This window comes from Oryctolagus cuniculus, chromosome 16 (genome assembly GCF_051225735.1).
Source record: "Oryctolagus cuniculus isolate XC-2025 breed Fujian yellow rabbit chromosome 16, ASM5122573v1, whole genome shotgun sequence".
In the NCBI taxonomy this organism is placed as follows: domain Eukaryota; kingdom Metazoa; phylum Chordata; class Mammalia; order Lagomorpha; family Leporidae; genus Oryctolagus; species Oryctolagus cuniculus.
Window position 1 is genome coordinate 5,077,532 of NC_142882.1, and position 26,747 is coordinate 5,104,278.

General features: G+C 40.4%; 1 protein-coding gene across 1 annotated transcript; it reads left to right on the forward strand.

The window, feature by feature from the left end:
• Positions 1-1,900: 1,900 nt before the first annotated feature.
• LOC100343703 (vomeronasal type-2 receptor 116-like) lies at positions 1,901-10,961 on the forward strand. Its single transcript, XM_089316314.1, has 5 exons — positions 1,901-2,179; positions 2,545-3,351; positions 4,044-4,271; positions 4,621-4,744; positions 10,027-10,961. Exons 1-5 carry the CDS (start codon positions 1,979-1,981, stop codon positions 10,959-10,961), a joined length of 2,295 nt encoding a protein of 764 aa, XP_089172440.1. The 5' UTR covers positions 1,901-1,978.
• The last annotated feature ends 15,786 nt before the right edge of the window (positions 10,962-26,747 follow it).

Consider the following 26,747-nt stretch of genomic DNA (forward strand, 5'->3'; position numbering starts at 1 on the left):
TGCATGGTTATGCATGCAGTACATCTTTTAAGTGTACCCTAAATGATGGAGACCAGAAGAGTGTAAATTTCCAGTAGCAGGAATAGATTTTTATGAATAGAGCCCAGGTTCCTCCAAGATGTATACTATGCAAACCGGAGATCATAATCAAATCTTAGCAAACCAAGGAGAAAATGCCTGTGTTAATGATACTTGCGAATACAAGTAGTATTTAACTATCAATAGATTTAACACTATACCCTCCAATATAAGATTCACCAACTTTAGAAAATACAATACTTACTGATTAACTGTTCTTAAAGATAAGGAACACAACATAGAACAGATTGAAATGGCAACTCTCACAAATGTCCAGGGTGTCCAAAAACCTTTTAAACCTTTTGTTACCAATGGGAGCTGGAGAAAGAAATGAGAGGATGAGGAATTGATGGAAATGTAGAAGAATGAGGAGAGGAACAGAGAAATATGAAATACAAAACAGAATATTATTTGCTACTTTCAGCAAGAATTTTTAAATTTCTTCATTCTACATACAAAGTATGAATGACAAATTTGATAACAAATATTGTTAGAAATTAGATATATATAAAACAATAGATATCCAGCTACTCTTTACATGGTAATGGAACACCTATATATAAATATAAGGAGAGAATATGTATATAATATGCATGCATACATATATATTATGCTGCAACATGCACCGAGGAATGGAAAACTGTCACTTCCTCTGCAGCGCACAGTGACCCTTAACAAGCAGTGTCCATGACCTGGTCTATTCATGGAGACTCAACACACAGTAGATCTGAAATACATACAAGAGGCTCCTCATTTGCATTCTTTGTGAAATGCCAGATCCCAGAAAGTAGAAATGCATCATGTTCTTTGCATGGAAGGCTGTTTATGTTTGGTTCTGTAGGGAAAATTGGGTGAATAAGGCCAGTTTGGAGTATATACTTATACCACTGATAATGATTTACTTTCATATATACCTAGTGTTCTAAATAAATGCATGACTGTCTTAATTGTAAAGCCTTTCACATCTACCCAGGCAGTGTTTCAGTCTTCTCTAAAGTGTTCGCTGTTTTCCTTATTTCAAGCTTTGAATCTGATTTCATTTTCCTGGCTTGTGATGGTGATTGATGGGGAAGAGATTTGATGGGGAAGAGATTTTTCTGCATAAAATCCAGACTTCCACCTATCATTCTCAGTACTCTGATATTCTTCCTCTTTCTGATTACATAGCCTTCAGTTGAGTTACTCTCTTTTCCCATTACAACCTGCAGCCTTATGATCACAGGATTCCTATTTGAAGAATCATTTAATGATGTGATAAAATGAAGCAGCCTTGTAGTTTGTGAATGTAGGAAACATTTAGAGGCAGTGCTAAAGAGGATGTGTCTTTACTTGTCAAGCTTTCTTTGAGAACTTGAATGTTCTTTCTAGGTGTGCATGAACTTTGAAAAGGGCATTCCAGAGCCTATTATAGCATTTACTTTAGATATCAAATATCAAACTTAGAAGAGGTATGTGTTGCCAGGGATGATTTAAATTGATGAGGTTTGTATTAAAAATAAGATCATATTTTTGGCTGTATGGACAGCCATGTGATATCATGCCAAAGGCATTATACTATAAAACAAATCATATTTTTCAGAATAGTTTAGGCTGGGAGACAAGGATCAAGGGAGTAGTAGCTTTGTTTCTGGTGAGGACATGTGTTCTGCAAATATGACACTCTTAACACGCTGTCCTCAGCAAATGTATGAATAAGGATTAGAACATACGAATGTTTGGCCATGACCAATCCAACTGTCACAGTAAATGCAGTAGAATTGATGATAATCTGGATTTGAGGCTTCTCCCTTAAAGATCCTTGTGCCCTTCATGCAGGTTTCAGTCCAAAAACTACCAGTATGTTCTGGCCTTGGTTTTTGCCATTGAGGAAATCAACAAGAACCCACATATTTTACCCAACATGACCTTGGGATTTGATCTCTATAATGTCATGCACAGTGACATGAGGGTGATGGAGAATCCCTTCATCTGGCTTGCAGGACTGGAAGAGGATGTTCCTAATTACACGCATAGGAAACAGAGCAAGTCTGTAGCCATAATATCAGGAACAAGCATTGCTGTCCAAATAGGGACACTGCTAGAACTCTACAAAATTCCACAGGTGAGTGTATAAGGGAAAGAGAGGGAAAAAGAACATCTACTTAGGTGCCTTACTTGACCCAAACATTTAAGCGACAGTGACCTTATACATTTGCCATAGGGGATGATGTAAAGAGAAGGAATGCAGAGGATAAATGGATTAGCCACATTTATTCTGAAGCAGAGGTGTGTGTGAGTGAAAATGAGAAATGTTTCCCTCAAGCTGTGAATCTACTGTCTTAGGAACTAGGAAGTTATGCAGGAGGGATGAGAAAAATGAAATATTCTAAAATCTTCTGACACTTCCATCATCTGCTTAATTTCTTCAGGAATAAGATTGCACACTATGGCAATAACCTTACACAGATTTCTTGCATTTTCCTTTAGCTGACTCTTGGGTCTTTTGAACCGCTTCTGAGTGACAGTGGTCAGTTTCCTTCCCTCTATCAGATGGCACCCAAAGACACTTCTCTGGCCCATGGCATGGTCTCCTTGATGCTTCATTTCAGCTGGACCTGGGTTGGTTTGGCCATCTCAGACCTCCCAAAAGGTATTCAGTTTATGTCCAATTTGAAAGTCGAGATGCAGAAGAATGGCATCTGTGTGGACTTTGTGGAATTGATCCCAGCCACTGAGGAGTCATATAATTCATTCGGCAGGCTGTATCATATCCAGATCCTAAAATCATCAGCAAATGTGGTGATTCTTTTCTGTGTCACTGATTCACTCATAGGTGTCAGCTTTCAAACATGGGAACGTGTAATGACCTGGAAAGTTTGGGTCACAACCTCACAGTGGGATTTTGCCAGTTCTGAGGGACATTTCCTGCTCCACTCATTCCACGGGACTCTCATTTTTTCACACCACCATAGTGAGATCTCTGGTTTCAAAAACTTTCTTCAGACAGCTAACCCTTCCAAATACCCAGAAGACATTTACCTCTCTAGATTCTGGTCATTGGCTTTTGATTGCAAAGTTTCTAGGGCATCCTGCAAAACTTTACACAACTGTCCACTGAATGCCTCCTTGGAATCATTGCCTCCGCATCATTTTGATACGGCCATGAGTGATGGGAGTTACAACATATACAATGCTGTGTATGCTGTGGCCCACAGTATACATGAGATGCTTCTACAAGAGGTAGAAATGCAGCCAGGGAACAATGGGGCAAAGGTGGCATTTTCTCCCTGGCAGGTAATTTTTTTCCATTGCATGACATGTACTCCTGAAGTGATCCCCTTAAGAGCTCCTGCAGCTGTTCAATCCAAGTAGCTTAGGATCCTTTCTCCAGTCACAAGATATAAATGAGCCTGTGCCTATAATATGACATTAAAGACAGGGTTACATTGACAAGTGGGAAAGTAACTTGGCTCAGCATTAATGCTGTGTCTTAAAGAGTATTCATCCATCCTGTCAATTTAATATTGGATTTGCAATACCTAGACTGTGTCATTCTGTTTTCAATCTCAACAGTATAATAATTATATTTTAGTGTCAATTGTTGCTGAGGATGTTCATCTACAATGAATAGAAGAGATCTCATATAATTTGCACAATTTTTTATTCTGCTAACCTTATTACAGATTGTTGTCCTAGGTACACTGAGAAAATAAGTGAGTGTTGGTAGCTTGGATTCCACAGCTGGAAATGCTCTGAATATCACAGCTAGATACTTTTGATTTCCCTTGTTTTTGGATGAAAATGAGTGAAGTTGTACTTACTTTGATGTAGTTCTGATGAGTTTTCTTTTATTTTATTTGGTTTGGTGGCTCTAAAAAGGTTCCTTTTTTTATTTGCGATCACAGACAAACAGAGGCTTTCTCTAACCTGGGTTTGGTGTGTTATCATTTGGGCAGTCTTCATGAGAATATGATGCATCTTTTCAGTTGCACCCGTTTCTCAAGAACCTCCAATTTACCAATCCTGCTGGTGACCTAGTGAATTTGAATCACAAGAGAAATTTGGAAGCTGAATACGACATTCTAAACTTCTGGAATTTTCCGTATGGTGTTGGACATAAGGTTAAAGTAGGAAAGTCTTCCTCATATGTTCCACAGAGCCAGCAGTTGTCTCTCTCTGAGAATTTGATAGAGTGGGCCACAGGAATTACAGAGGTAAGTTGGACCTGATCATAAGGTTCACACGACACATTGTTACCCCCCCAACTGCTAAGGGAGTATGTGCAGAATGGCTTATTGATAAGACATTTAGAGACATTAACCACTCCTCTTCCAATCTAAATACTTTCTTATATTTTTAGTGTCTGAGGATGGACAGTACACACACTCATTCCTCCACATATTTTGATTCCATTTATTTAGAAAATCAAATTGCATGCTGTCATTGTGTCAGAAATAAATGTTTACAGTTTAAGTGAACAGGTTGTTCAGGACTTGGAAACCCTCTACTTGGAACTTAAGAAACAGTCCCAACTCTGACCAATGCTCATCTGATTTTGCTCAGACTCCACGCTCAGTATGCAGTGTGAGTTGCAGCTCTGGATTCAGGAAAGCCCCTCTGGAGGGAAAGCCTGCCTGTTGTTTTGATTGCACACCTTGTCCTGAGAATGAGATTTCCAATCAGACAGGTAAGTCAGTGCCAGCCTCATGGAGAAGTTAACACCTGTTTCTTAGAATTTCCAATTCTCCATGGAAAGATAAAATGTGGAATATGACTGCTGAGAAAATTCTTCCCTCCTTCAGTAGAAATTAATCCTTATAATCAGCAAGAATCCTCAAAAGAATAAAACTTTGCACACTACATTCTACTTCATGTAGTGTTTGTGAAATCATATGAAAGACTAAGTGTCACTGGAAGGCTGACCATGTTGGAGTTCAGGATGATATGTATAGTAAAACATGAATGAAACCAATATTGGAGAATATTCACCCCATAAAGCAGTGTGGGATTTCTCAGATTTGTTCCATGAAGCAGAAATAGGCTATCATCACATGTATCATGAAGATTTTCAATTTTTGCTTGTGTTGTATGTGTAGTTATATTCACCATATTTTTAGTATCACTCTAATCTTTTTAAACTTATTGGTGAAAGTGACAGATTCTGTCAACAGAGTACGATCCCTGGCACTAGTGTGGTGTAGGTGCTAATTCAGTATAGGTAAATTCATGTCTGTGTTCCTTGTTCATGTATAGTAAAACTACTTTCACCAAATTGAAGTGTAGCATGCTTGGAGTGAGAAAGCACAACTCTAATGCACTATGTGTTATATGCAAAATGATCTTAGAAATAAGACATTATTATAATCAGCAAGGGATAATACTCATAAAAGGGGCTAACCTTATTTTTGAGAAAAATCATTGTTGCTCAAAATATGAATCTTCAAGAACCTTCATATGTCTACAGACATATACACATGTATAAAATCTGTTTCAAAAAAACACAGGCTGACATCCATGGTAAAAAAAATGCATAGCAAGATTGGTCAGTGACAGCAAATTCAACACAAGTCCTTGAAGATAGAATGTGGACATTATAGGAAACTGAAGTAAGTAAAAAATTGGAAGAATTTAAAGTTGGTGATCAAAAAAAAGCAAATTATATGAACCTCAGCAAGAAGGAACAGTACAAAATCAGGATTACACTGTGTGTGTGTTGTGTGTATGAACAAAGAGAGCTGAGGAGGTCTCTGCAGATATAAAAAATACTAATATTAGAAAATATTAATTATTTAATGGTGATACATTGAAGAATATGGAACAAATTCAGGAATTTCCAGATAGAAATATTATGAAATATATTAAGAAATATTTGAAAAATCCAAATATCCTCACAGTTATTAAAATAATTCCCAATAATTTTATTGTGATAAAAAATTTCAGACGACTGTTACCAAACATTCACATATGAAAGGAAATCTTGTCTGAATTCCTGTAGGGAACAGGTGAGTGCAAAAATTCTGTTTCTTCTACAGCATCATCTTAACTTGTTTGATCAAATACTGCCAGATGGTTGAGCAAAATGAAATTGTAAGACACTGTTGTTGAAATAAATTCACACATTTGAAATCTAAAACAAGGTAAATTTAGCAGTATTTTATTTATTTATTTATTTATTTATTTATTTATTTTTTGACAGGCAGAGTGGACAGTGAGAGAGAGAGACAGAGAGAAAGGTCTTCCTTTTGCTGTTAGTTCACCCTCCAATGGCACCATGGCCAGTGCACTGCAGCCAGCGCACCTTGCAGATCCGAAGGCAGGGGCCAGGCGCCCATCCTGGTGTCCCATGAGGTGCAGGGCCCAAGTACTTGGGCCATCCTCCATTGCACTCCCTGGCCACAGCAGAGAGCTGGCCTGGAAGAGGGGAACCAGAACAGAATCCGGCGCCCCGACCAGGACCAGAACCGGGTGCACTGGCGCCGCTAGGCGGAGCATTAGCCTGTTGAGCCACGGTGCCGGCCAACAGTATTTTTTAAAATAGGTTACATCATGCCCCAAGCTTTGCATGCAATGTAATTCAGTTTATAGTCCCTGAAAAATGGTAATAAGAATTAGCATAACTGCAGAAAAACATTTAATAAAATATAAGTGATCTAAGAATTGTAAACAATGAACAAAACATCTCAAAAATGCTGAAAAGAAGGAACAGTTTTCAATCCTGAAGAGTATTTTTAGAATGCTAAAAAACATGGAACTTATGGCTGAAGATTAAATACAAAGTTGAAGAAAGAATGTAATTTCTGTAGGAAATTACCTAGGAGACTGCTCTGTGCATATTATCAAAAAAGAAAGACATGCAACTTACTAAATAGGAAGATATACAAGTGGCATCATTTTCAACTGATCCTGGGATGGTATAATGACATTAGTGAATCAATAATTGAGTTATGTAGAGCTGGAATACAAGATTAAACACACAGAACAGTTATTTTTATTACCAGTTATGGAAAATGAAGCAATGAAAGATGGCACATGTAATGTCTCAAAAGTATGAAATATCCAAAGGTAAGACTAACTAAATGTTGAAGACATCTACAAGTTGAGACATCAGACAGCAATGGAGTAATATATAGAAAAGAAGAGAATACGGACAGAACTGGAGAGAAAATTCATGTTCAAGGAAAAATGGCAAGAAAGTAGAAATATGCCAATAGGGTTCAAGTTGAGCTACAGACTGACTTTGATTACAGGCAGCATCCCAGTGTGTTCCTTGATGGAAACATGCTCAAGGGTGGCAATTAATCCAACTGGTATCAAGTGTACAGCTCTTCTGTGTTTCTCTGGAAATTGAAAACCTGCCTTTTTTTTTGACAGGCAGAGTGGACAGTGAGAGAGAGACACACAGAGAGATAGGTCTTCCTTTTGCCGTTGGTTCACCCTCCAATGGCAACCACGGCCAGTGCATGGCATCCAGCGCATTGCACTGATCTGAAGCCAGGAGCCTGGTGCTTTTCCTGGTCTCCCATGTGGGTGCAGGGTCCAAGGATATGGGCCATCCTCCACTGCACTCCCTGGCCACAGCAGAGAGCTGTCCTGGAAGAGGAGCAACCAGGACAAAATCTGGCACCCCAACCGGGACTAGAATCCGGTGTGCCAGTGCCGCAAGGCGGAGGATTAGCCTATTGAGCCATGGCACTGGCCTGAAAACCTGCCTTCTAATGGTGTTCTCTCAATCAGTGCTTGCACCTAGAATGACTTAATACAGATGCTATCTAAGAGAGATGTGCTTTAGTGAGATGGTTGTGTGCTTTCTGTGCACCCAAAATTCACAAAGTAAATCTCCCAGTCCATGTTACTAAGAGTGGGAACCTGGGGCTGGTACTGTGGCATAGTAGGTTAAGCCTCTGGCTGTGATGCCAGCATCCCAGCTGGGCACCACTTCCAGTCCCAACAGCTTCACTTCCAGTCCAGCTCTCTGCTGATGCTTGGGAAAGCAACATAAGATGGGTCAAGTTTTTCAGTGCACACCCATGTAGGAGACCCAGAAGAAGTTCCCAGTTTCTGGCTTCAGAGTGTCTCAGTTCCAGCTGTTGCAGCCATCTGGGGTGTGAATCATGAGGTATATCTCTCCCTTTCTCCTTTTCCATCTCATCCTTTCTCCCTCTCTCTTTTTCCCTGTCCTCTGTCCTTCTCCCTCTCCCTCCCTCCTACTTCTCCTCTTTTGGAACTCAGCCTTTCAAGTAAAGTATAAATAAAAAACATTTATTGAAAACTAAGACTGGAACCCTTGGGTGGTTGATGAGGCCATGAGAGTACAGAGTGAATAGTACCATTAACATAAGGACTCATTGCAGGGAAGGAAAGCCAAGACTCTGCAGAAAAAAAAAGCCCATGCCTAGGATCTCTGTGAGACCTCAATGGAAAGAAAGGGTCATCTAAGAAAGATATTCTCTTCTCTGAAGGGCAGAGAGAGCATCCACTTTGCTTATGGCCATGTCAAAATGTTGACTTACTCTATGTTCACAAAAGGCTTCCATAGCTTTTGCAATGCATGGCAAGATCCTCCAGTGATCAGTGATGTCATACATGAATGTTAATTGCTAAAGGAACAACAGAAGTCACTGTGCATTACTCCCCATGTAGGACCTCCATCCCTAATGAGTTGTACTATGAGAATTGACTGCAAATTTTTCCGTAAACTGTATTCTATATTTTCTGTGTTAATGTGGATACAAACTGTTGAAATCTTTGCTTAATATGCAGTTAGTCCTCTGTATATAAAATCAAACTAACAATGAACCATAATGAAAAAGGCGTTGGGAGAGGGAGAGGGAGATGGTATGGCACATGGGGTGCGAAGGTGCTTTAGGGGAAAGAATCAATATATTCCTAAATTTCTATCTATGAAAAAATGCATATGTTAAATAAAAATTTAAAAATAAAAAAACAAGGGCTGTGGCTTGCTCTTGTTCAATTAAGGATGCAGCAAGAATGCGCCATGTATAAGGGCAGAGTAGCCCTCACCACACAGGGAATCCTCTGGCATCTTGATCACTACTTCCCAATCTGAAGAAATAATGAAGAAGGAATTTTTTGGTGTTAATAGGACACGTGTTAAGGTATGTTTTTAAAGCACCATGAGTAGCCGGCGCCGCGGCTCACTAGGTTAATCCTCCACCTTGTGGTGCTGGCACACCGGGTTCTAGTCCCATTTGGGAAGCCAGATTCTGTCCCGGTTGCCCCTCTTCCAGGCCAGCTCTCTGCTGTGGCCCGGGAGTGCAGTGGAGGATGGCCCAAGTACTTGGATCCTGCACCCCATGGGAGACCAGGATAAGTACCTGGCTTCTGCCATCGGATCAGCGCAGTGCGCCGGCTGCAGCGTGTCAGCCGCGGCAGCCATTGGAGGGTGAACCATCGGCAAAAGGAAGACCTTTCTCTCTGTCTTTCTCTCTCACTGTCCACTCTGCCTGTCAAAAAAAAAAAACCAAAAACAAAAAACACCATGAGTAAGTTCAGGGAGTAGGCCTTAGGTCTTTGGGTCTTTGTTAGGACAAAAACAGCATGTACTCATCAGTATGGAAAGCACTTAGGGAGAGGAAGTAATAACTCTGGCTCACATGAGGAAGATGGGCATTAAAATGGTTGATAATGTCCTAGATGTCATTTATGTATGCTGTCTTAAACATCAAATAAGGACTATCTGCCTAAACTAAACTAAATTGATCTATATGTAAAGATAATGGAAAATGAATCTTAAAAAGAATATGATGGGAAAAGGAGTGGGAGATGCGATGGTTGTGGGTGGGAGTGAGGTTATTGGGGGAAAAGCCACTATAATCCAAAAGTTGTACTTTGGAAATTTATATTTATTAAAGTTGAAAAAAATAAAAGAGTTAGTTGGGAATTACAGAAGGACCATGTTAATCAGAAATAACTGAACTTGAGATGATATTATTATACATTTTTCACCAGATATGCACCAGTGTGTGAAGTGTCTGGATCATCAGTATGCCAACACAGAGTATGACCGCTGCCTGCACAAAGCTGTGGACTTCCTGGCTTACGATGATCCCTTAGGAATGACTCTGGTCTGCACAGCTCTGTGCTTTTCTGCCCTCACCGCTGTAGTTCTTGGGGTCTTTGTGAAGCACCAAGACACTCCCATAGTCAAGGCCAACAATCGTTGTCTCAGCTACATCCTGCTCATCAACCTCATCTTCTGCTTCCTCTGCTCCTTACTGTTCATTGGTCATCCCAACACAACAACCTGTGTCCTCCAGCAGAAAACATTTGGAGTGGTGTTCACCGTGGCTGTTTCCACTGTCTTGGCAAAAACCATCACTGTGGTGCTGGCCTTCAAGGTCACTGCCCCAGGGAGAAGGATGAGACACTGGCTGATATCAGGGGTACCTAACTCCATTATTCCCATCTGCTCCCTGATCCAACTGGCTCTCTGTGCCATCTGGCTTGGGACTTCTCCTCCCTTTATTGACACAGATGCACACTCTGAGCATGGCCACATCATCCTGGTGTGCAAGAAGGGCTCAGTCACTGCCTTCTACTGTGTCCTGGGCTACCTGGGCTCCTTGGCCCTGCTGAGCTTCACTGCGGCTTTCCTAGCCAGGAATCTGCCTGACACGTTCAATGAAGCCAAGTTCCTGACGTTCAGCATGCTGGTGTTCTGCAGTGTCTGGGTGACCTTCCTGCCTGTCTACCAGAGCACCAAGGGGAAGGTCATGGTGGCCGTGGAGGTCTTCTCCATCTTGGCCTCCAGTGCGGGGCTCCTGGGCTGCATCTTTGTCCCCAAGTGCTACATTATTCTCTTCAGACCTGAGAAGAATGCTTTGAAAGGATTAAGGGATAGAATAATTTCCAAGGAAACAGACATTCTGAAGAGTAGCTCTTAAGGTTCTTGCAATTTTCAATGGAGAGAAAGTAAGATTTATAAAACCGATTTTGCATTCTGAAGTTATAAAATAGCTTGCAGAATGTAACCTCCTTATGAACAATTTATACTTCTCTTAAAATATTTTTCTTCTGAAGGATAAATTCACCAAAAAGAGAGAGTGGAAAAAACCTTCCATCTGGTGATAGACCCTGAAGATATCTACAGCGGCCTAGTGATGGTTCATGCCAAAGCAAGGAGATTGATTCTGGTGTCCATGTGAGTGTCAGGGATGCAGGCCATCTTCCACTGCTTCCTCTTGATCTGTTAGGGTTGAAAGCTGTCCGCTGCCCAAGGAACGACTCCAACAGTCACTCTCATGCAATCAGCAGGGGGTTTATTGAACCAGCATGCTAGGGCTCCATGAACACGCAAGAACAGAGAAGCATCGAGGAGTTGAGGGTCAGGGTTTTTATACAGCAGGACAAATGAGTGTTTATAGGGAAGGGGGGTATGGGGTCAGGATATATCACAAGAAGCCAGGATGTCATGCAAGGGTAGGACAGGACTTTATCTCACACCTGCAGGCAAACACAGGAGGCCATAACACTTTGTCAGGACAGATAACTGGTACTGGGAGGGGGGAGGTATGGGACCACCAAAAGGTCATTATGAGAGGGTAGGATGTTGGGAGAAGGCAAGGGAGTTTGTCGTGCAGCTGTAATGCTTGAACAAGCAGCCTTGTAACTTCTCCAGGATCAAAGGGGCCTTAAGCAAGGGCCCTAAGCAAACTGTCCTTAAGCCAACGGTAAGGGTCATAAGGTCTCGGGAACATAGTACCTAGGAGGCAGCAATTATCTAGCTTCGGCCCCCATTTACACCATCATAGCCACAAAAGTAGGGATCTGAAACTATGTGACCTCTGTCATATTTTCACAGCTGCACCAGGAAGGTTTAAACCTTAAGCTTAACTTTTTACACCTGCACATATACAATTTTAACTCTTCAGATCATCAACAGGGAGCTGGATTGCAAGTGGAGCTGCCAGGACATGAAGTGGCACCCACATGGGATGGCAGGGTTACAGGTGATGGTTATATCCACTATACCTCCATGCTGGCCCCATTCCTCCTTTCTTCTTCAAAATAATACTGTGTAAAAATTTCTTAGCCTGGGTTTTATGTTCACAAACACAAACCCATCACAGATAAAGGCTCTCCTTGAAAATTTTATTTCTTTATTTGCATTGTCAGCTAGTCAACACTATAATATTCATATTTTAATAAAATGAATTATAAGTTTGTTTACTGTTTTCATTCATTAGTGTCTATATCAATGTGGCTTTACAATAGAGTTGGGATACTTTTAGTGCAACCACTAGACATGCTAAATCATTTTAATGTGTATAATGCATTGTCCAGAAATTCCTTAATTATATATCATTTCATATTGATTTGCAATGATGTGATAATCACACACCAAGTTTTAATTATATGTAGGTAGAAGAATTCTGCAAACTTCTTTTCCACCTGTTCATTTCTGTTCATTATTGATTTTGGCTTTAGATTTACTTTTGCCAATACCAAACATAAGAAAACAATTTTTAATTTTGAGCAGAAAATAATTCAACAAAGTAACAGTTTTAAACTGAGCTAATTTCATTTAGACATGTCACTCTTTTGTGTGACAATCATCTATGTCATATTTTAGAATATTTTTATCACTAAAAATCAAATTCCTTATCCATTTATGGTTACTCGCAGTTCCTTCTCCTGCCAGTCACACATCCACAAATCTATTTCTTTTTCCATAGATATTGTGGTCCTGTGGGTATTTTATAAATCAAGTATTGGATTCTGTGGTTTTAGGTGACCTTTCATTTTGCATGTCATTTTCAAGGGGAATCCACATTATTTCAGCTATCTACATTTTTCATGACAAACTGATAATTCCTTGTAGTAATTCATTGAATTTTGTCTCCAATTAACCATATACTCACTTGTGTGTTGTTTCCAACCTTGGCGATGTGGAGACAAGCACTGATGTACAAAGATTTTTATGTATTTTGTAATTTTTGAATGTACTATTAGGTATGAAATGTTTTGGTCATAAATGAACTTTATGTTGAATTTGCTAAGGAGGTGACAACTCTCTTCCATACCGTATGTGTTGTAACAATAACACTATCATGGTTTGAAGGTTCTAAATTCTCTATAGCTTCTCCATCACTTTGAAAATTTTGAAATTTATTTGAGCCATGGAGTGGATGTGAAGTGGTGGCTCCTTCTGGTGTGGAATAGTTTGTCCATGCTTATTGCTGATTAGCATTCTTTGTAATGCCCTCTGGTCATATATTTATCTGTACAGAAATGTCCCTCATATCCTATTTGCATTGTTCATGAATTACTTATATTTTGTTGGTACATCTGCATTTTAAATATATTTTATTTTTTGTAAGTTACTCAATATGTTTATATTTCAAATTTTAGTTGAGGTGTACAAGTCTCATGAATTACATATATACAGATGTAGGAACATAGCAATGCCTCCCACCTAACACTCCCTTGTATCCACAATCTCTCATTTCTTCCAACCCCCTCTCCTATTCCCACTCTTTTTTTTTTTGACAGGCAGAGTGGACAGTGAGAGAGAGAGACAGAGAGAAAGTTCTTCCTTTGTCGTTGGTTCACCCTCCAATGGCCGCCACATCCAGCGCACTGCGGCCAGTGCAAAGCGTTGATCCGAAGCCAGGAGCCAGGTGCTTATCCTGGTCTCCCATGGGGTGCAGGGCCCAAGTACTTGGGCCATCCTCCACTGCACTCCCTGGCCACAGCAGACAGCTGGCCTGGAAAAGGGTCAACCGGGACAGAATCCGTCGCCCCGACTGGGACTAGAACCCAGTGTGCCGGCATCGCAAGGTGGAGGATTAGCCTATTGAGCCGTGGCACTGGCCCCCCACTCTTAATTTTTGCAAGGAACTATTTTCTTTTTTTTTTTTTCTTATTTTACAGGTAGAGTTACAGACAGTGAGAGAGAGAGAGAGAGACAGAGAGAAATGTCTTCCTTCCAAATGACCACTACAGCTGATGCTACACAGATCTGGAGCCAGGAGCCAGGTGCTTCTTCCTGGAATCCCATGCAATTGCAGGTGCTCAAGCACTTGGGCCACCCTCCACTGCCCTCCCAGGCCACAGCAGAGAGCTAGACTGTAAGAGGAGCAACTGGGACTGGAACCCTACACCCATATGGGATTTGGGTGCTGCAGGTGAAAGATTAAGCAAGTGAGCCACGGTACTGGCCCCTCAAGGAACTATTTTCTAGTTTACTTTATACTCATGAGATTAACCCTACCGTATGTAACATGTTCTACAAATGGTATGAAGAAACCAACACTGTTCCACAAAAATGGATACAAAGGCTATAAGTAAACATGGACTTGCAAATTATCAATTTTACTCCAATATGTTACATTTCAGGCATGTATTAGGATAGATAAGAGAACACATATGGTATATGACTTTTATGATACTGGCTCTTTTCTCTAAGTATCATGGTTTTCAGTTTCACCAATGTTGTTGCAAAATACAGGATTTCTTTTTTTAATGCTGATTAATATTCCTAGAGTATATAAACCATGGTTTCTATTTCCAGTCATCACTTGATGGATATCTGGGTTGATTCCATATTTTAGCTGTGTTGAATTGAGCTGCAATGAACATGAGGATATGGATGACCCTTCTTAATGCTGATTTCCTTTTATTTGCGTAAATTCCTAGGAGTCAGTTGGCTGGCTCATATGGCAGATCTATTTTCAGCTCTCAGAGATTTCCATACTGTCTTCCACAGTGCTGCATCAGTTTACATTCTTACCACCTGTGGATTAGGGTGTCTTTTTCCCCAAATCCTCTCTAGCACAGGTTGTTAGTTGATTTCTGTATGAGAGCCATTCTGACTGGTAAAGTGAAACCTGACTGTGGTTTTGACTTCATTTCCCTGAAGGCTAGTGATCCTGAGAATTTTTCAAGTGTCTTTGGCCATTTCAGTTTCTTCTTTTTGAAAAATCATGTTGAAGTCATTTCCCATTTCTTAACTGGATGTTTAGTTTGTTGTTATTGAGTTCCTTTAGCTCTTATAGGGAACTGGATTTTATCAGAGCAGCCAGGACTCAAGCTATCGACATGTGGGATGCAAGTACTCAAGGTGGAAACTTAACATACCACACCACATCCCTGCTCCAGGTTCCATTATTCTTAAAGATAAGTGGAGAAGCACCAGATCATGCTGATTCCAACCACCTTTTGAGAGCCATGTCCCCAGTTGAGGCATCTTAAATTAAATGTCCCCATCCTCTTGAACTCAGTAGTAAGTTACTCATAAATTTACTTATTTCTCCCCAAAGCCTCCAAAAGTGTCTTCAGCTCCTATAGCCTGAGAAGCACTTGGTTGGGAGATGCAACTTTATGTGGTTGTCTCAGAACATAGAAACACTTCCTGAGTCATACTCAATTGTGTATGAATAGCCACTAGCATGTGTGTCTTCTTTTTTTATTTATTTGACAGCTAGAGTTATAGACAGTGAGAGAGACAGAGAGAAAGATCTTCATTCCATTTGTTCACTCCCCAGATGGCCACCACAGCCAGTGCTGTGCCGATCCGAAGCCAGGATCCAGGTGCTTCTCCTGGTCTCCCATGCGGGTGCAGGGCCTAAGCACTTGGGCCATCCTCTGCTGCCTTCCTGGGCCACAGCAGAGAGCTGGACTGGAAGAGGAGCAACCAGGACAGAATCTGGCACCCCAACTGGGAATCAAACCTGGGGTTCTGGTGCCACAGGTGGAGGATTAGCCAAATGAGCTGCGACAACAACTGACAGAGTTCTTAATTGGAGGAAGACACCATGAGAAGAACACAGGTACTTCACAGGTGAAAAATCACACAAGAAGGACCTTAAAAGGCAGTCTCATTAGACTCATGGAAAACAATAAACCATTGTTAATCACAGTAGAATAAAACAATATTAAATTTAAAATAACTGCTTTAGACACTAAACCCCCAGCTGTTGGATTTCACAGTGTCAGAATACCTTTTTACTACTGATTACCTGTTCGAAGAGATAAAGGATGGAATGATATATCATATCCACATGGAAACCGTCAGCAAAAGCCTGTTTGGTAGAGATCATATACAGCTTTCTAGAGAAGAGGAGGAGGAGGAGATGAAGAGGACAGAGCAAATAGAGGAAAACTGGACGAATGACAAAGAAGAGGAAGAAAATATACCACAAAACACATTTTTGTTTAGAAGGAGAATTTTCAACTTATTTCACCCAGAAAACAACATAAATAATTTAAAAGATACTTGAAAAGACAAGTTTACCATTTGATATCTTGGAAACATAAAATCCTGTGCCAACAATTGAAAGGTGCACCTTCCTGTCAGGCACAAAGTGATCATGAACAAGCCATCAACATGAAGTAAACTGTTGATCATGACTGAATACACAGGATACTTGAAATACAAGGGGCACCTGTGGTCTAACATTGAGGAACTTTTGTGTCAGTGCCTGTAGAAATGCCTGATGTTGGCCGGTGCCATGGCTCAATAGGCTAATCCTCTGCCTGCAGTGCCAGCACACCAGGTTCTATTCCCAGTCAGGGCACCGGATTCTGTCCTGGTCACTCCTCTACCTGTCCAGCTCTCTGCTGTGGCCTGGGAGTGCAGTGGAGGATGGCTGAAGTCCTTGGTCCCTGTGCCCACATGGGAGACCAGGAGAAACACCTGGCTCCTGGCTTTGGATCAGTGTGGTGTACCAGCCGCAGCACACCATCCCTATCGGCTGTTGGAGGGTGAACCAATGGAAAAGGAAGACCTTTCTCTCTGTCTGTCTCTCTCTCTCTCTCTCTCTCTCACTAACTCTGCCTGTCAAAAAAATGCATGATGTTTTTCCTTGGCCTGAAAGACTAGTTGCATGCAGGTCTGGAGGAAATATTCAAAGAATAAGACCTATTTGATTTTAAAACTACTACTAATAGTAATTATTTATTTGAACATACTTTTCAGATTTCCATTTAAAATAGATGGCAGCCATTCAACTTCACTAGATGCAGTGCCTTTTGATCTATAGTGCTTCCAGGCTCCCCAGTTTGTGATTCTGAAGTCTTCTAAATGTTTTGCACTTCCATGATTCTCCTACTTTCAGGCTCTGAATTTGAGTTAGTTTCCTGATTCAGGATGGGAACTGATGCCCAGGTTTGATAAGGGAGAGGCTTAACTGTTATAAATGCCAAGCCTTGTGTTCCATCATTCTCCACACTTGGATATCCTGCCTTTGCTGGTCAGATACCTCCAGATGAGTTATTATTCATTCTTGTGACCTTGTCCCGAGTCCTGTTCATGTTGATGCTGTTCAGAGTGTCATTTAATGTTTTCTAATACAAATAACCATTTTTGGCCCATAAATGGAACATTTGCAAAAACTCACCAAGAGTGATTCGTATTTAATTCATCATGCTTTCCTTTGAAAATCAGTTTATTTTCCTCATGGTGCATAAAATTTAGACAGAACATTCCAGAGCTTCTTCTGGCATTTGCTACTAACAAGAAATCCAAGAACTTTGGAGAACCAGCTGTTGACACAAATGAAATTAACTAGCATTTATCCCCATTTCATTGTTGTTAGTCACCTAAAGTTTCCATATAACAACATAACATGACTTTGTGACTTAGCAACAGGAATTTATTTTTCAGAATTGCTGAGGCTGGGGGACCAGGATCAAGATACGTGAGATTAGATTGGTATGGGCAAGATGGTGGAACAGGAAGTGAGCACACTGATAGTCCAGGAAGAGACAGTTTAATAAAAGTGGAGATACTGTAGGTTCAAGGAAGAGTTGGGGAAGAAACAGCAGAGGAAACTCTTCTGGAACTAGAGTTTCAAGGTGGACCTGCATGGAGGGCATGGGAGCCCATGGCTCAGGACACCAGCAGTGGAATCTATGCACCAGCACTAGAATGCGAGGTGAGCCGAACCTCAATAGCCTGAGACACCAATAGGAAAGCAGAAGGAGGAGCCTAGGGGGAATGAGGCTTGAAGCCCCGTGGGGGAATGTTCACCAGGCTAACTAGAAGAGAGAAGAAAAAAAGGGACCAGTATGAACACAAGTTTCTCTCTCTCTCTGCTCACTTCTCAAAGGTGAGCAAGACAAAGATCAGGGGCAATTTTGGTCATATGTAAAAGCTGCGCAACTTCAGGGCTGTGCCCACCCACAACCAGGCAGAAAAACCTGAGTCTGGGGGTGGAAATAACAGATTAGGACCTAGTGAATGAGTGGAGCTAATGAACTGAGACTGTGAAAAAAGAGACAGTGGGTGAGAGAACTCATGGAGTTCACGTGAGTACTCTGCAGAGACGCTACAGTTCAGTAATCTTGGCAACCCAGTGAGAGATTGCAGGGGAATTTGGGCCCACACTGAGGGCAGAACAGATTCCCTGTGTAGTCCTTAGAAAAGAACAGGCCAATGTTATACCCACAGGAGCCAGAGATCAGAAGCTGACTACCTTCAATTCCACTCAGTTGTGCAGAATTACTTCCCTTCTGAATCAAAAAAAGAGAGAGAGATTTACCACAACTAACCTGGGAGTGTCACCTTTGGCACACCCTTAACCCTGAGGAACCAAACAGAGCTCTCTGGCCACACCCATCTTAAGCCTCTAAGGCTCCATCAAAAGCAGACAGTCCACTTAATACAGTGATAGTATAACAAGAAAAAAAACACCACAGTGAGGGAAGAAGAATCCAAAGAATATCTCCACAATGCCAAGCAACAAATTCCAAAACAGCGAAAACAAGAACAAGGAAGACATTATGATGCCCCCGAATGAACAAGACAACCCAAGCCAAGATTATGAGGATGATGAGATGGAAGAAACGCAAGACACAGATTTCAAAAAATTTATGATAAGAACATTTAGAAATTTTCAAAAACAAATACTTGAGCTACATAAATCCTTACTGGACAGGATAGAAAATCTCTCTCATGAAAAATGAAATTTTAAGGAGGAATCAAAATGAAATGCAGAAACTAGTAGAACAGGAAAGTGTGATAGTGAAGAGAAAGGAAAATGAAATGAAGAACTCAATAGATCAAATGACAAACACATTAGAGAGCCTTAAAAACAGAATGGGTGAAGCAGTAGAGAGAATATCGGAAGACAGAGCACAGGAAAGTACACAGTCAAACCAAAGGATAGAAGAGGAAATTAGAAATATAAAAAATATTAGAAAGAATTTGGGAGGATTCCTTGTTCTTCGATTGTTCTGAATAGTTTGAGAAGAATTGGAGTTAGTTCTTCTTTAAATGTCTGGTAGAATTCAGCAGTGAATCCATCTGGTCCTGGGCTTTTCTTTGTTGGGAGGGCCTTTATTACTGTTTCAATTTCTGTCTCAGTTATCGGTCTGTTTAGGTTTTCTATGTCTTCCTGGTTCAATTTAGGTAGGTTGCATGTGTCCAGGAATCTATCCATTTCTGATAGGTTTCCCTGTTTGCTGGCATACAAGTCCTTGTAGTAATTTCTGATGATTCTTTTTATTTCTGTGGTGTCTGTTGTTACATTTCCTTTTTCATCTCTGATTTTATTGATTTGGGTCTTTTCTCCTCTTTTTTTAGTTAGTTGGGCCAATGGGGTGTCAATTTTGTTTATTTTTTCAAAAAACCAGCTCCTCGTTTTGCTTATCTTTTGTAATGTTTTTCTTGATTCAATCCTGTTGATGTCTTCTCTGATTTTAATGATTTCTCTTCTCCTACTAGATTTGGGTCTGGTTTGCTGTAGGTTTTCTAGATCCTTGAGGTGAATTGAAAGCTCATCTATTTGGTGCCTTTCCAATATCTTGATGTAGGCACCTATTGATATAAACTTTCCTCTTAACACGGCTTTTGCTGCGTCCCATAAGTTTTGGTATGTTGTGCTGTTATCCTCATTTACTTGCAGAAAATTTTTGATTTCACTTTTAATTTCTTCTATGACCCATTGTTCATTCAGGAGCATGTTGTTCAATCTCCATGTGTTTGCGTATGCTCTAGGGATTCCTGAGTTGCTAATTTCCAACTTCATTCCTTTATGGTCTGAGAAGCTGCATGGTATGATTCTAATTCTTTTGAATTTGCTGAGACTTGCTTTATGGCCTTGTATGTGGTCAGTGCTAGAGAAGGTTCCATGTACTGCTGAGAAGAATGTAAAATCTTTAGCTGTAGGATTGAAAGTTCTGTATATATCTGTTAGATTCATTTGGGCTATAGTGTCATTTAAATCTACTGTATCCTTATTGATCTTCTGTCCTATTGATCTGTCTATTTCTGAGAGTGGAGTATTGAAGTCCCCCAGTACTATTGTATTGGGGTCAAAGTCTCCCTTTAAGTCCGTTAACAAATTTTTTAGATAAACTGGTACCCTGTAGTTAGGTGCATATACATTGATGATTGTTATATCTTCTTGTTGTATTGATCCCTTAATCATTATATAGTGCCCCTCTTTGTCTCTCTTAACAGTTTTTGTGGTAAAGTTTAGGTTGTCCGATATTAAGATGGCTACACCTGCTCTTTTTTCATTTCTGTTGGCATGGTATATCTTTTTGCAGCCTTTCACTTTCAGTCTGTATGCATCTTTGTTGGAAAGATGTGTTTCTTGTAAACAGCAAATAGATGGGTTTTGTTCCATAACCCAATCAGCCAATCGGTGTCTTATAACAGGACAGTTCAGGCCATTAACGTTCAATGTGACTAATGAAAAGTGGTAACTTTGCCCTGCAATTTGCCAAAGATAAGTACTAATATATGTTTTGAATTCCTGTGATCTTTTGCTGTGAGGTTTCCTTTCTTTATCTTCTTTCATATTGTTGACCATGTTTCTGTGTTTCTGTGTGTAACACATCTTTAAGCATCTATTGCAGGGCTGGACGAGTGGCGACAAATTCTTTCAATTTCTGTTTGCTATGAAAAGTCTTTATTTCACCTTCATTCACAAATGAGAGCTTTGCAGGATATAATATTCTGGGCTGGCAGTTCTTCTCTCTTAGTACCTGGGCTATGTCTTGCCATTCACTCCTAGCCTGTAGTGTTTCTGATGAGAAGTCTGCTGTGAGTCTGATTGGAGTTCCTCTGAGAGTAATCTGACGTTTCTCTCTTGCACATTTTAGGATCTTTTCTTTATGTTTCACTGTGGTAAGTTTAATTACAACGTGTCGTGGTGAGGCATCACAATACCAGATTTCAGGACATACTACCGGGCAGTTGTAATCAAAACAGCATGGTACTGGTACAGAAACAGATGGATAGACCAATGGAACAGAATTGAAACACCAGAAATCAACCCAAACATCTACAGCCAACTTATATTTGAATCTAAAATCTAATTCCTGGAGCAAGGACAGTCTATTAAATAAATGGTGCTGGGAAAATTGGATTTCCATGTGCAGAATCATGAAGCAAGACCCCTACCTTACACCTTACACAAAAATCCACTCAACATGGATTAAAGACCTAAATCTACGACCTGACACCATCAAGTTACTAGAGAACATTGGAGAAACCCTTCAAGATATTGGCACAGGCAAAGAGTTTCTGGAAAAGACCCGGGAGGCACAGGCAGTCAAAGCCAAAATGAACTATTGGGATTGCATCAAACTGAGAAGTTTCTGTACTGCAAAAGAAACAGTCAGGAGAGTGAAGGGACAACCGACAGAATGGGAAAAAATATTTGAAAGCTATGCAACAGATAAAGGGTTAATAACCAGAATCTACAAAGAGATCAAGAAACTCCACAACAACAAAACCAACAACCCACTTAAGAGATGGGCCAAGGACCTCAATACACATTTTTCAAAAGAGGAAATCCAAATGGCCAGCAGACACATGAAAAAATGTTCAAGGTCATTAGCAATCAGGGAAATGCAAATCAAAACCAAAATGAGGTTTCACCTCACCCCGGTTAGAATGGCACACATGCAGAAATCTACCAACAACAGATGCTGGCGAGGATGTGGGGAAAAAGGGACACTAACCCACTGTTGGTGGGAATGCAAACTGGTCAAGCCACTATGGAAGTCAATCTGGAGATGTCTCAGAAACCTGAATATAACCCTACCGTTCGACCCAGCCATCCTACTCCTTGGAATTTACCCAAAGGAATTTAAATTGGCAAACAAACAAGCTGTCTGCACCGTAATGTTTATTGCAGCTCAATTCACAATAGCTAAGACCTGGAACCAACCTAACTGCCCATCAACGGTAGACTGGATAAAGAAATTATGGGATATGTACTCTTTAGAATACTATACTGCAGTAAGAAACAATGAAATCCAGTCATTTGCAACAAAATGGAGGAATCTGGAACACATCATGCTGAGTGAAATAAGGCAGTCCCAAAGGGACAAATACCATATGTTTCCCTGATCGGTGACAACTGACTGAACACCAAAAAGGAAACCTGTTGAAGTGAAATGGGCACTATGAGAAATGGTGACTTGATCAGCATAGCCCTGACTGTTAATGAACAACTTAATACATTATCCCTCTTAGTAGTTTTTTCATCTGTCTACTTAATATGACTGGTTTAATTCTGTAATTAATACACAGTTATTCTTAAGTGTTGAAATTTAACTGAAATGTGATCCCTGTTAAACATAAGAGTAGGAATAAGAGAGGGAAGAGATGTACAATTTGGGACATGCTCAAGCTGACTTGCCCCAAATGGTAGAGTTAGAAACATACCAGGGGATTCCAATTTAATCCCATCAAGGTGGCATGTACCAATGCCATCTCACCAGTCCAAGTGATCAATTTCAGCTCACAATTGATCATAATGAAAGGACTAAGAGTCAAAGGAAGCACATAAGCAAGTCTAGTACCTGCTAATACTAACTGATAGAATAAAGGGGAGAGTGATCCAACATGGGAAGCGAGATGCTCAGCAGACTCATAGAATGGTGGATGTCCTAAACAGCACTCTGGCCTCAGAATCAGCCCTAAAGGCATTCCGATCTGGCTGAAAAGCCCAAGAGAGTATTTCAGGCATGGAAAGCCAAGACACTCTGGAAAAAAAAAAAAAAACCTAAATGAAAGATCTCTGTGAGTGAGATCCCAGTGGAAAGAACAGGTCTTCAAAGAAGGAGGTACCTTTCTCTGAAGGGAGGAGAGAACCTCCAGTTTGACTATGACCTTGTCTAAACAAGAAAAGAGTCGGTGAACTCAAAAGGCTTCCATAGCCTTGGAAACTCATGACTGGAGCATAGGGAGATTACTGATGCCATAAACAGGAGTGTCAATTTGTAAAGTCAACACCAGGAGTCACTGTGCACTTACTCCTCATGTAGGATCTCTGTCCTTAATGTGCTGTACATTGAGACTTCATGCTTTAATGAGTACTGAAACAGTATATTTCACTTTGTGTTTCTATGGGGGTGCAAACTGTTGAAATCTTTACTTAATGTATACTAAACTGATTTTCTGTAAAAAAAAAAAAGAAGAAATTATTATTCCCAACTTGACTCTCACTGGGATTAAACATGACAATAGGTCTGATCTGATTTCATCATCAGTTAAAAAATCATCTATTATTTTTCACTTTATGTTTGTGTGGGAGCAAACTGTTTAAATCTTTACTTAATGTATGCTAAACTGATCTTCTGTATATAAAGAGAATAGAAAATGAATCCTCATGTGAATGGAAGGGGAGAGGGAGTGGGAAAGGTCAGGGATGCGGGTGGGAGAGACGATATGGTGGGGAAGCCATTGTAATCCATAAGCCATACTTTGGAAATTTATATTCATTAAATAAAAGTTAAAAAAAAAGAAGGATAGAAAAAAGAAATCTAAAAAAATATTTTTGGGAATCTACAGGATACTATTAAAAACCCCAACATTCAGATTCTAGGATTTCCTGAAGGCACGGAATGAGAGAAAGGATTAGAAGGCCTTTTAAGTGCGATACTTGCAGAGACTTCCTGGGTTTGGAGAAGGACAGAGACATCCTAGTACAGGGAGCTCATAGAACCCCTAGTAAACATGACCAAAAGAGATCCTCACAACACTTTGTAAACAAACTCACCACAGTGAAACACAAAGAAAAGATTCTTAAATGTATAAGAGAGAAATGTCAGATTACTCTCAGAGGATCTCCAATAGACGTACAGCAGACTTCGCATCAGAAACCCTACAGTGCAGAAGGGAATGGTGAGACATAGCCCAGGTATTAAGAGACAAAAACTGCCAGCCCAGAATATTATATCCTGCAAAACTCTCACTTGTGAATGAAGGTGAAATAGAGACCTTTCATAGCAAACAGAAATTGAAAGAATTTGTCGCCACTCATCCAGCCCTGTAAAAGATGCTTAAAGATGTGTTACACACAGAAACACAGAAACACGGTAGTCAATATGAAAGAAGGTAAAGGAAGAAAACCTCCCAGCAAAAGATCACAGGAAGTTCAAAGCATATATTAGAAAATATCTTGGGGAAAATGGCAGGGCAAAATTACTACTTATCAATAGTCACATTGAACGTTAATGGCCTGAACTGTCCAGTTAAAAGACACAAATTGGCTGATTGGGTTAAGGCGTAACACCCATCTATTTGCTGCTTGCAAAAAACACATTTTTCCAACAAAGATGCATACAGACTGAAAGTGAAATTCTGGAAAAAGACACACCATGCCAACAGAAATGAAAAAAAGAGAGGGTGTATCCATCTTAATATCAGACAACATAAACTTTAACACAAAAACTGTTAAGAGAGAAAGAGGGGCACTATATAATGACTAAGAGATCAATTCGACAGGAAGATATAACGATTGTCAATGTATATGCACCTACTTACAGGGCACTGGTTTATTTAAAGGATTTGTTAAGGGACTTAAAGGGAGACTTAGATCCCAATACAATAGTACTGGGGGACTTCAATACTCCACTCTCAGAAATAGACAGATCAATTGGACAGAAGATCAACAAGCAGACAGTAGATTTAAATGACACTATAGCCCAAATGGATCTAACAGGTATCTACAGAACTTTTCATCCTACACATAAAGCATTTACATTCTTCTCAGCAGTACATGGAACCTAGAACATCAAAGACCTCTATGATGGGAATTACAAAATCTTAAAAAAAGTAATAGAAGAGGATACCAAAAAATGGAAAAGTCTTCCATGCTCATGGATTGGAAGAATCGATATCATCAAAATCTCCATTCTTCCAAAAGCAATTTATAGATTCAATGCGATACCAATCAAAATACCAAAAGACATTCTTCTGAGATCTGGAAAAAATGATGCTGAAATTCATATGAAGGCACAGGAGACCTCAAATAGTAAAGCAATCTTGTACAACAACAACAACAAAAAAACAGAGGCATCAGAATACCAGATTTCAGGACATACTACCGGGCAGTGGGTCAATAGGCTAATCCTCCACCTTGCAGCGCCAGCATACCGGGTTCTAGTCTCAGTTGGGGCACTGGATTCTGTCCCCGTTGCCCCTCTTCCAGGCCAGCTGTCTGCTGTGGCCAGGGAGTGCAGTGGAGGATGGCCCAAGTCCTTGGACTCTGCACCCCACGGGAGACCAGGATAAGCACCTGGTTCCTGCCTGCGGATAAGTGTGATGCGCCTGCCGCAGTTTGCCAGCCACGGCAGCCATTGGAGGGTGAACTAATGGTAAAGGAAGAGCTTTCTCTCTGTCTCTCTCTCACTGTCTACTCTGCCTGTCAAAAAAAAAGAAAGAAAGTGAAGAGGCAAACAAAAGAATGGGAAAAAATATTTGCAAGCTATGCAACAGATAAAGGGTTAATAACCAGAATCTACAAAGAGATCAAGAAACTCCACAACATCAAAACAAACAACCCACTTAAGAGATGGGCCAAGGACCTCAATAGTCATATTTCAAAGGAGGAAATCCAAATGGCCAGCAGACACATGAAAAAATGTTCAAGATCACTAGCAATCAGGGAAATGCAAATCAAAACCACAATGATGTTTCACCTCATCCCGGTTAGAATGGCTCACATTCAGAAGTCTACCAACAACAGATGCTGGAGAGGATGTGGGGAAAAAGGGACACTAACCCACTGTTGGTGGGAATGCAAACTGGTCAAGCCACTATGGAAGTCAGTCTGGAAATTCTTCAGAAACCTGAATATAACCCTACCATTCAACCCAGCCATACCACTCCTTGGAATTAACCCAAAGGAAATGAAATTGGCAAACAAACAAGCTGTCTGCACATTAATGTTTATTGCAGCTCAATGCACAATAGCTAAGACCTAGAACCAACTCAAATGCCCATCAAGAGTGGAGTGGATAAAGAAATTATGGGACATGTACTCTACAGAATACTATACAGCAGTAAAAAAAAATGAAATCCGGTCATTTGCAACAAAATGGAGGAATCTGAAAAACATTAAGCTGATGAATGATGAATTAAGCCAGTCCCAAAGGGACAAATATCATATGCTCTCCCTGATCAGTGACAACTAACTGAGCACCAAAGGTGAAACCTGTTGACGTGAAATGGACACTATGAGAAACAGTGACTTGATCAGCTCTTGTCCTGACTGTTGATGTACAATATAATACTTTATCCCTTTTAGTATTTTTTGTTCTAATACTATAGGCTTAACTCTGTAATTAACATAAAATTATTCTTAGGTGTTTAAATTTAAATGAAAAGCGATCCCTGTTCAATATAAGAGTGGGAATAGGAGAGGGAGAAGATGTACAATTTGGGACATGCTCAATCAGACTTGCCCCAAGTGGTAGAGTTAGAA

Bases quoted from the DNA above. Each gene is read 5' to 3' on its own strand.
- LOC100343703 (XM_089316314.1), top strand. From the start codon at position 1,979: ATGACCTTGGGATTTGATCTCTATAATGTCATGCACAGTGACATGAGG. The intron at 2,180-2,544 runs GTGAGTGTATAA...ATTTTCCTTTAG, and splicing joins AACTCTACAAAATTCCACAG to CTGACTCTTGGGTCTTTTGA. The intron at 4,272-4,620 runs GTAAGTTGGACC...GATTTTGCTCAG, and splicing joins GGGCCACAGGAATTACAGAG to ACTCCACGCTCAGTATGCAG.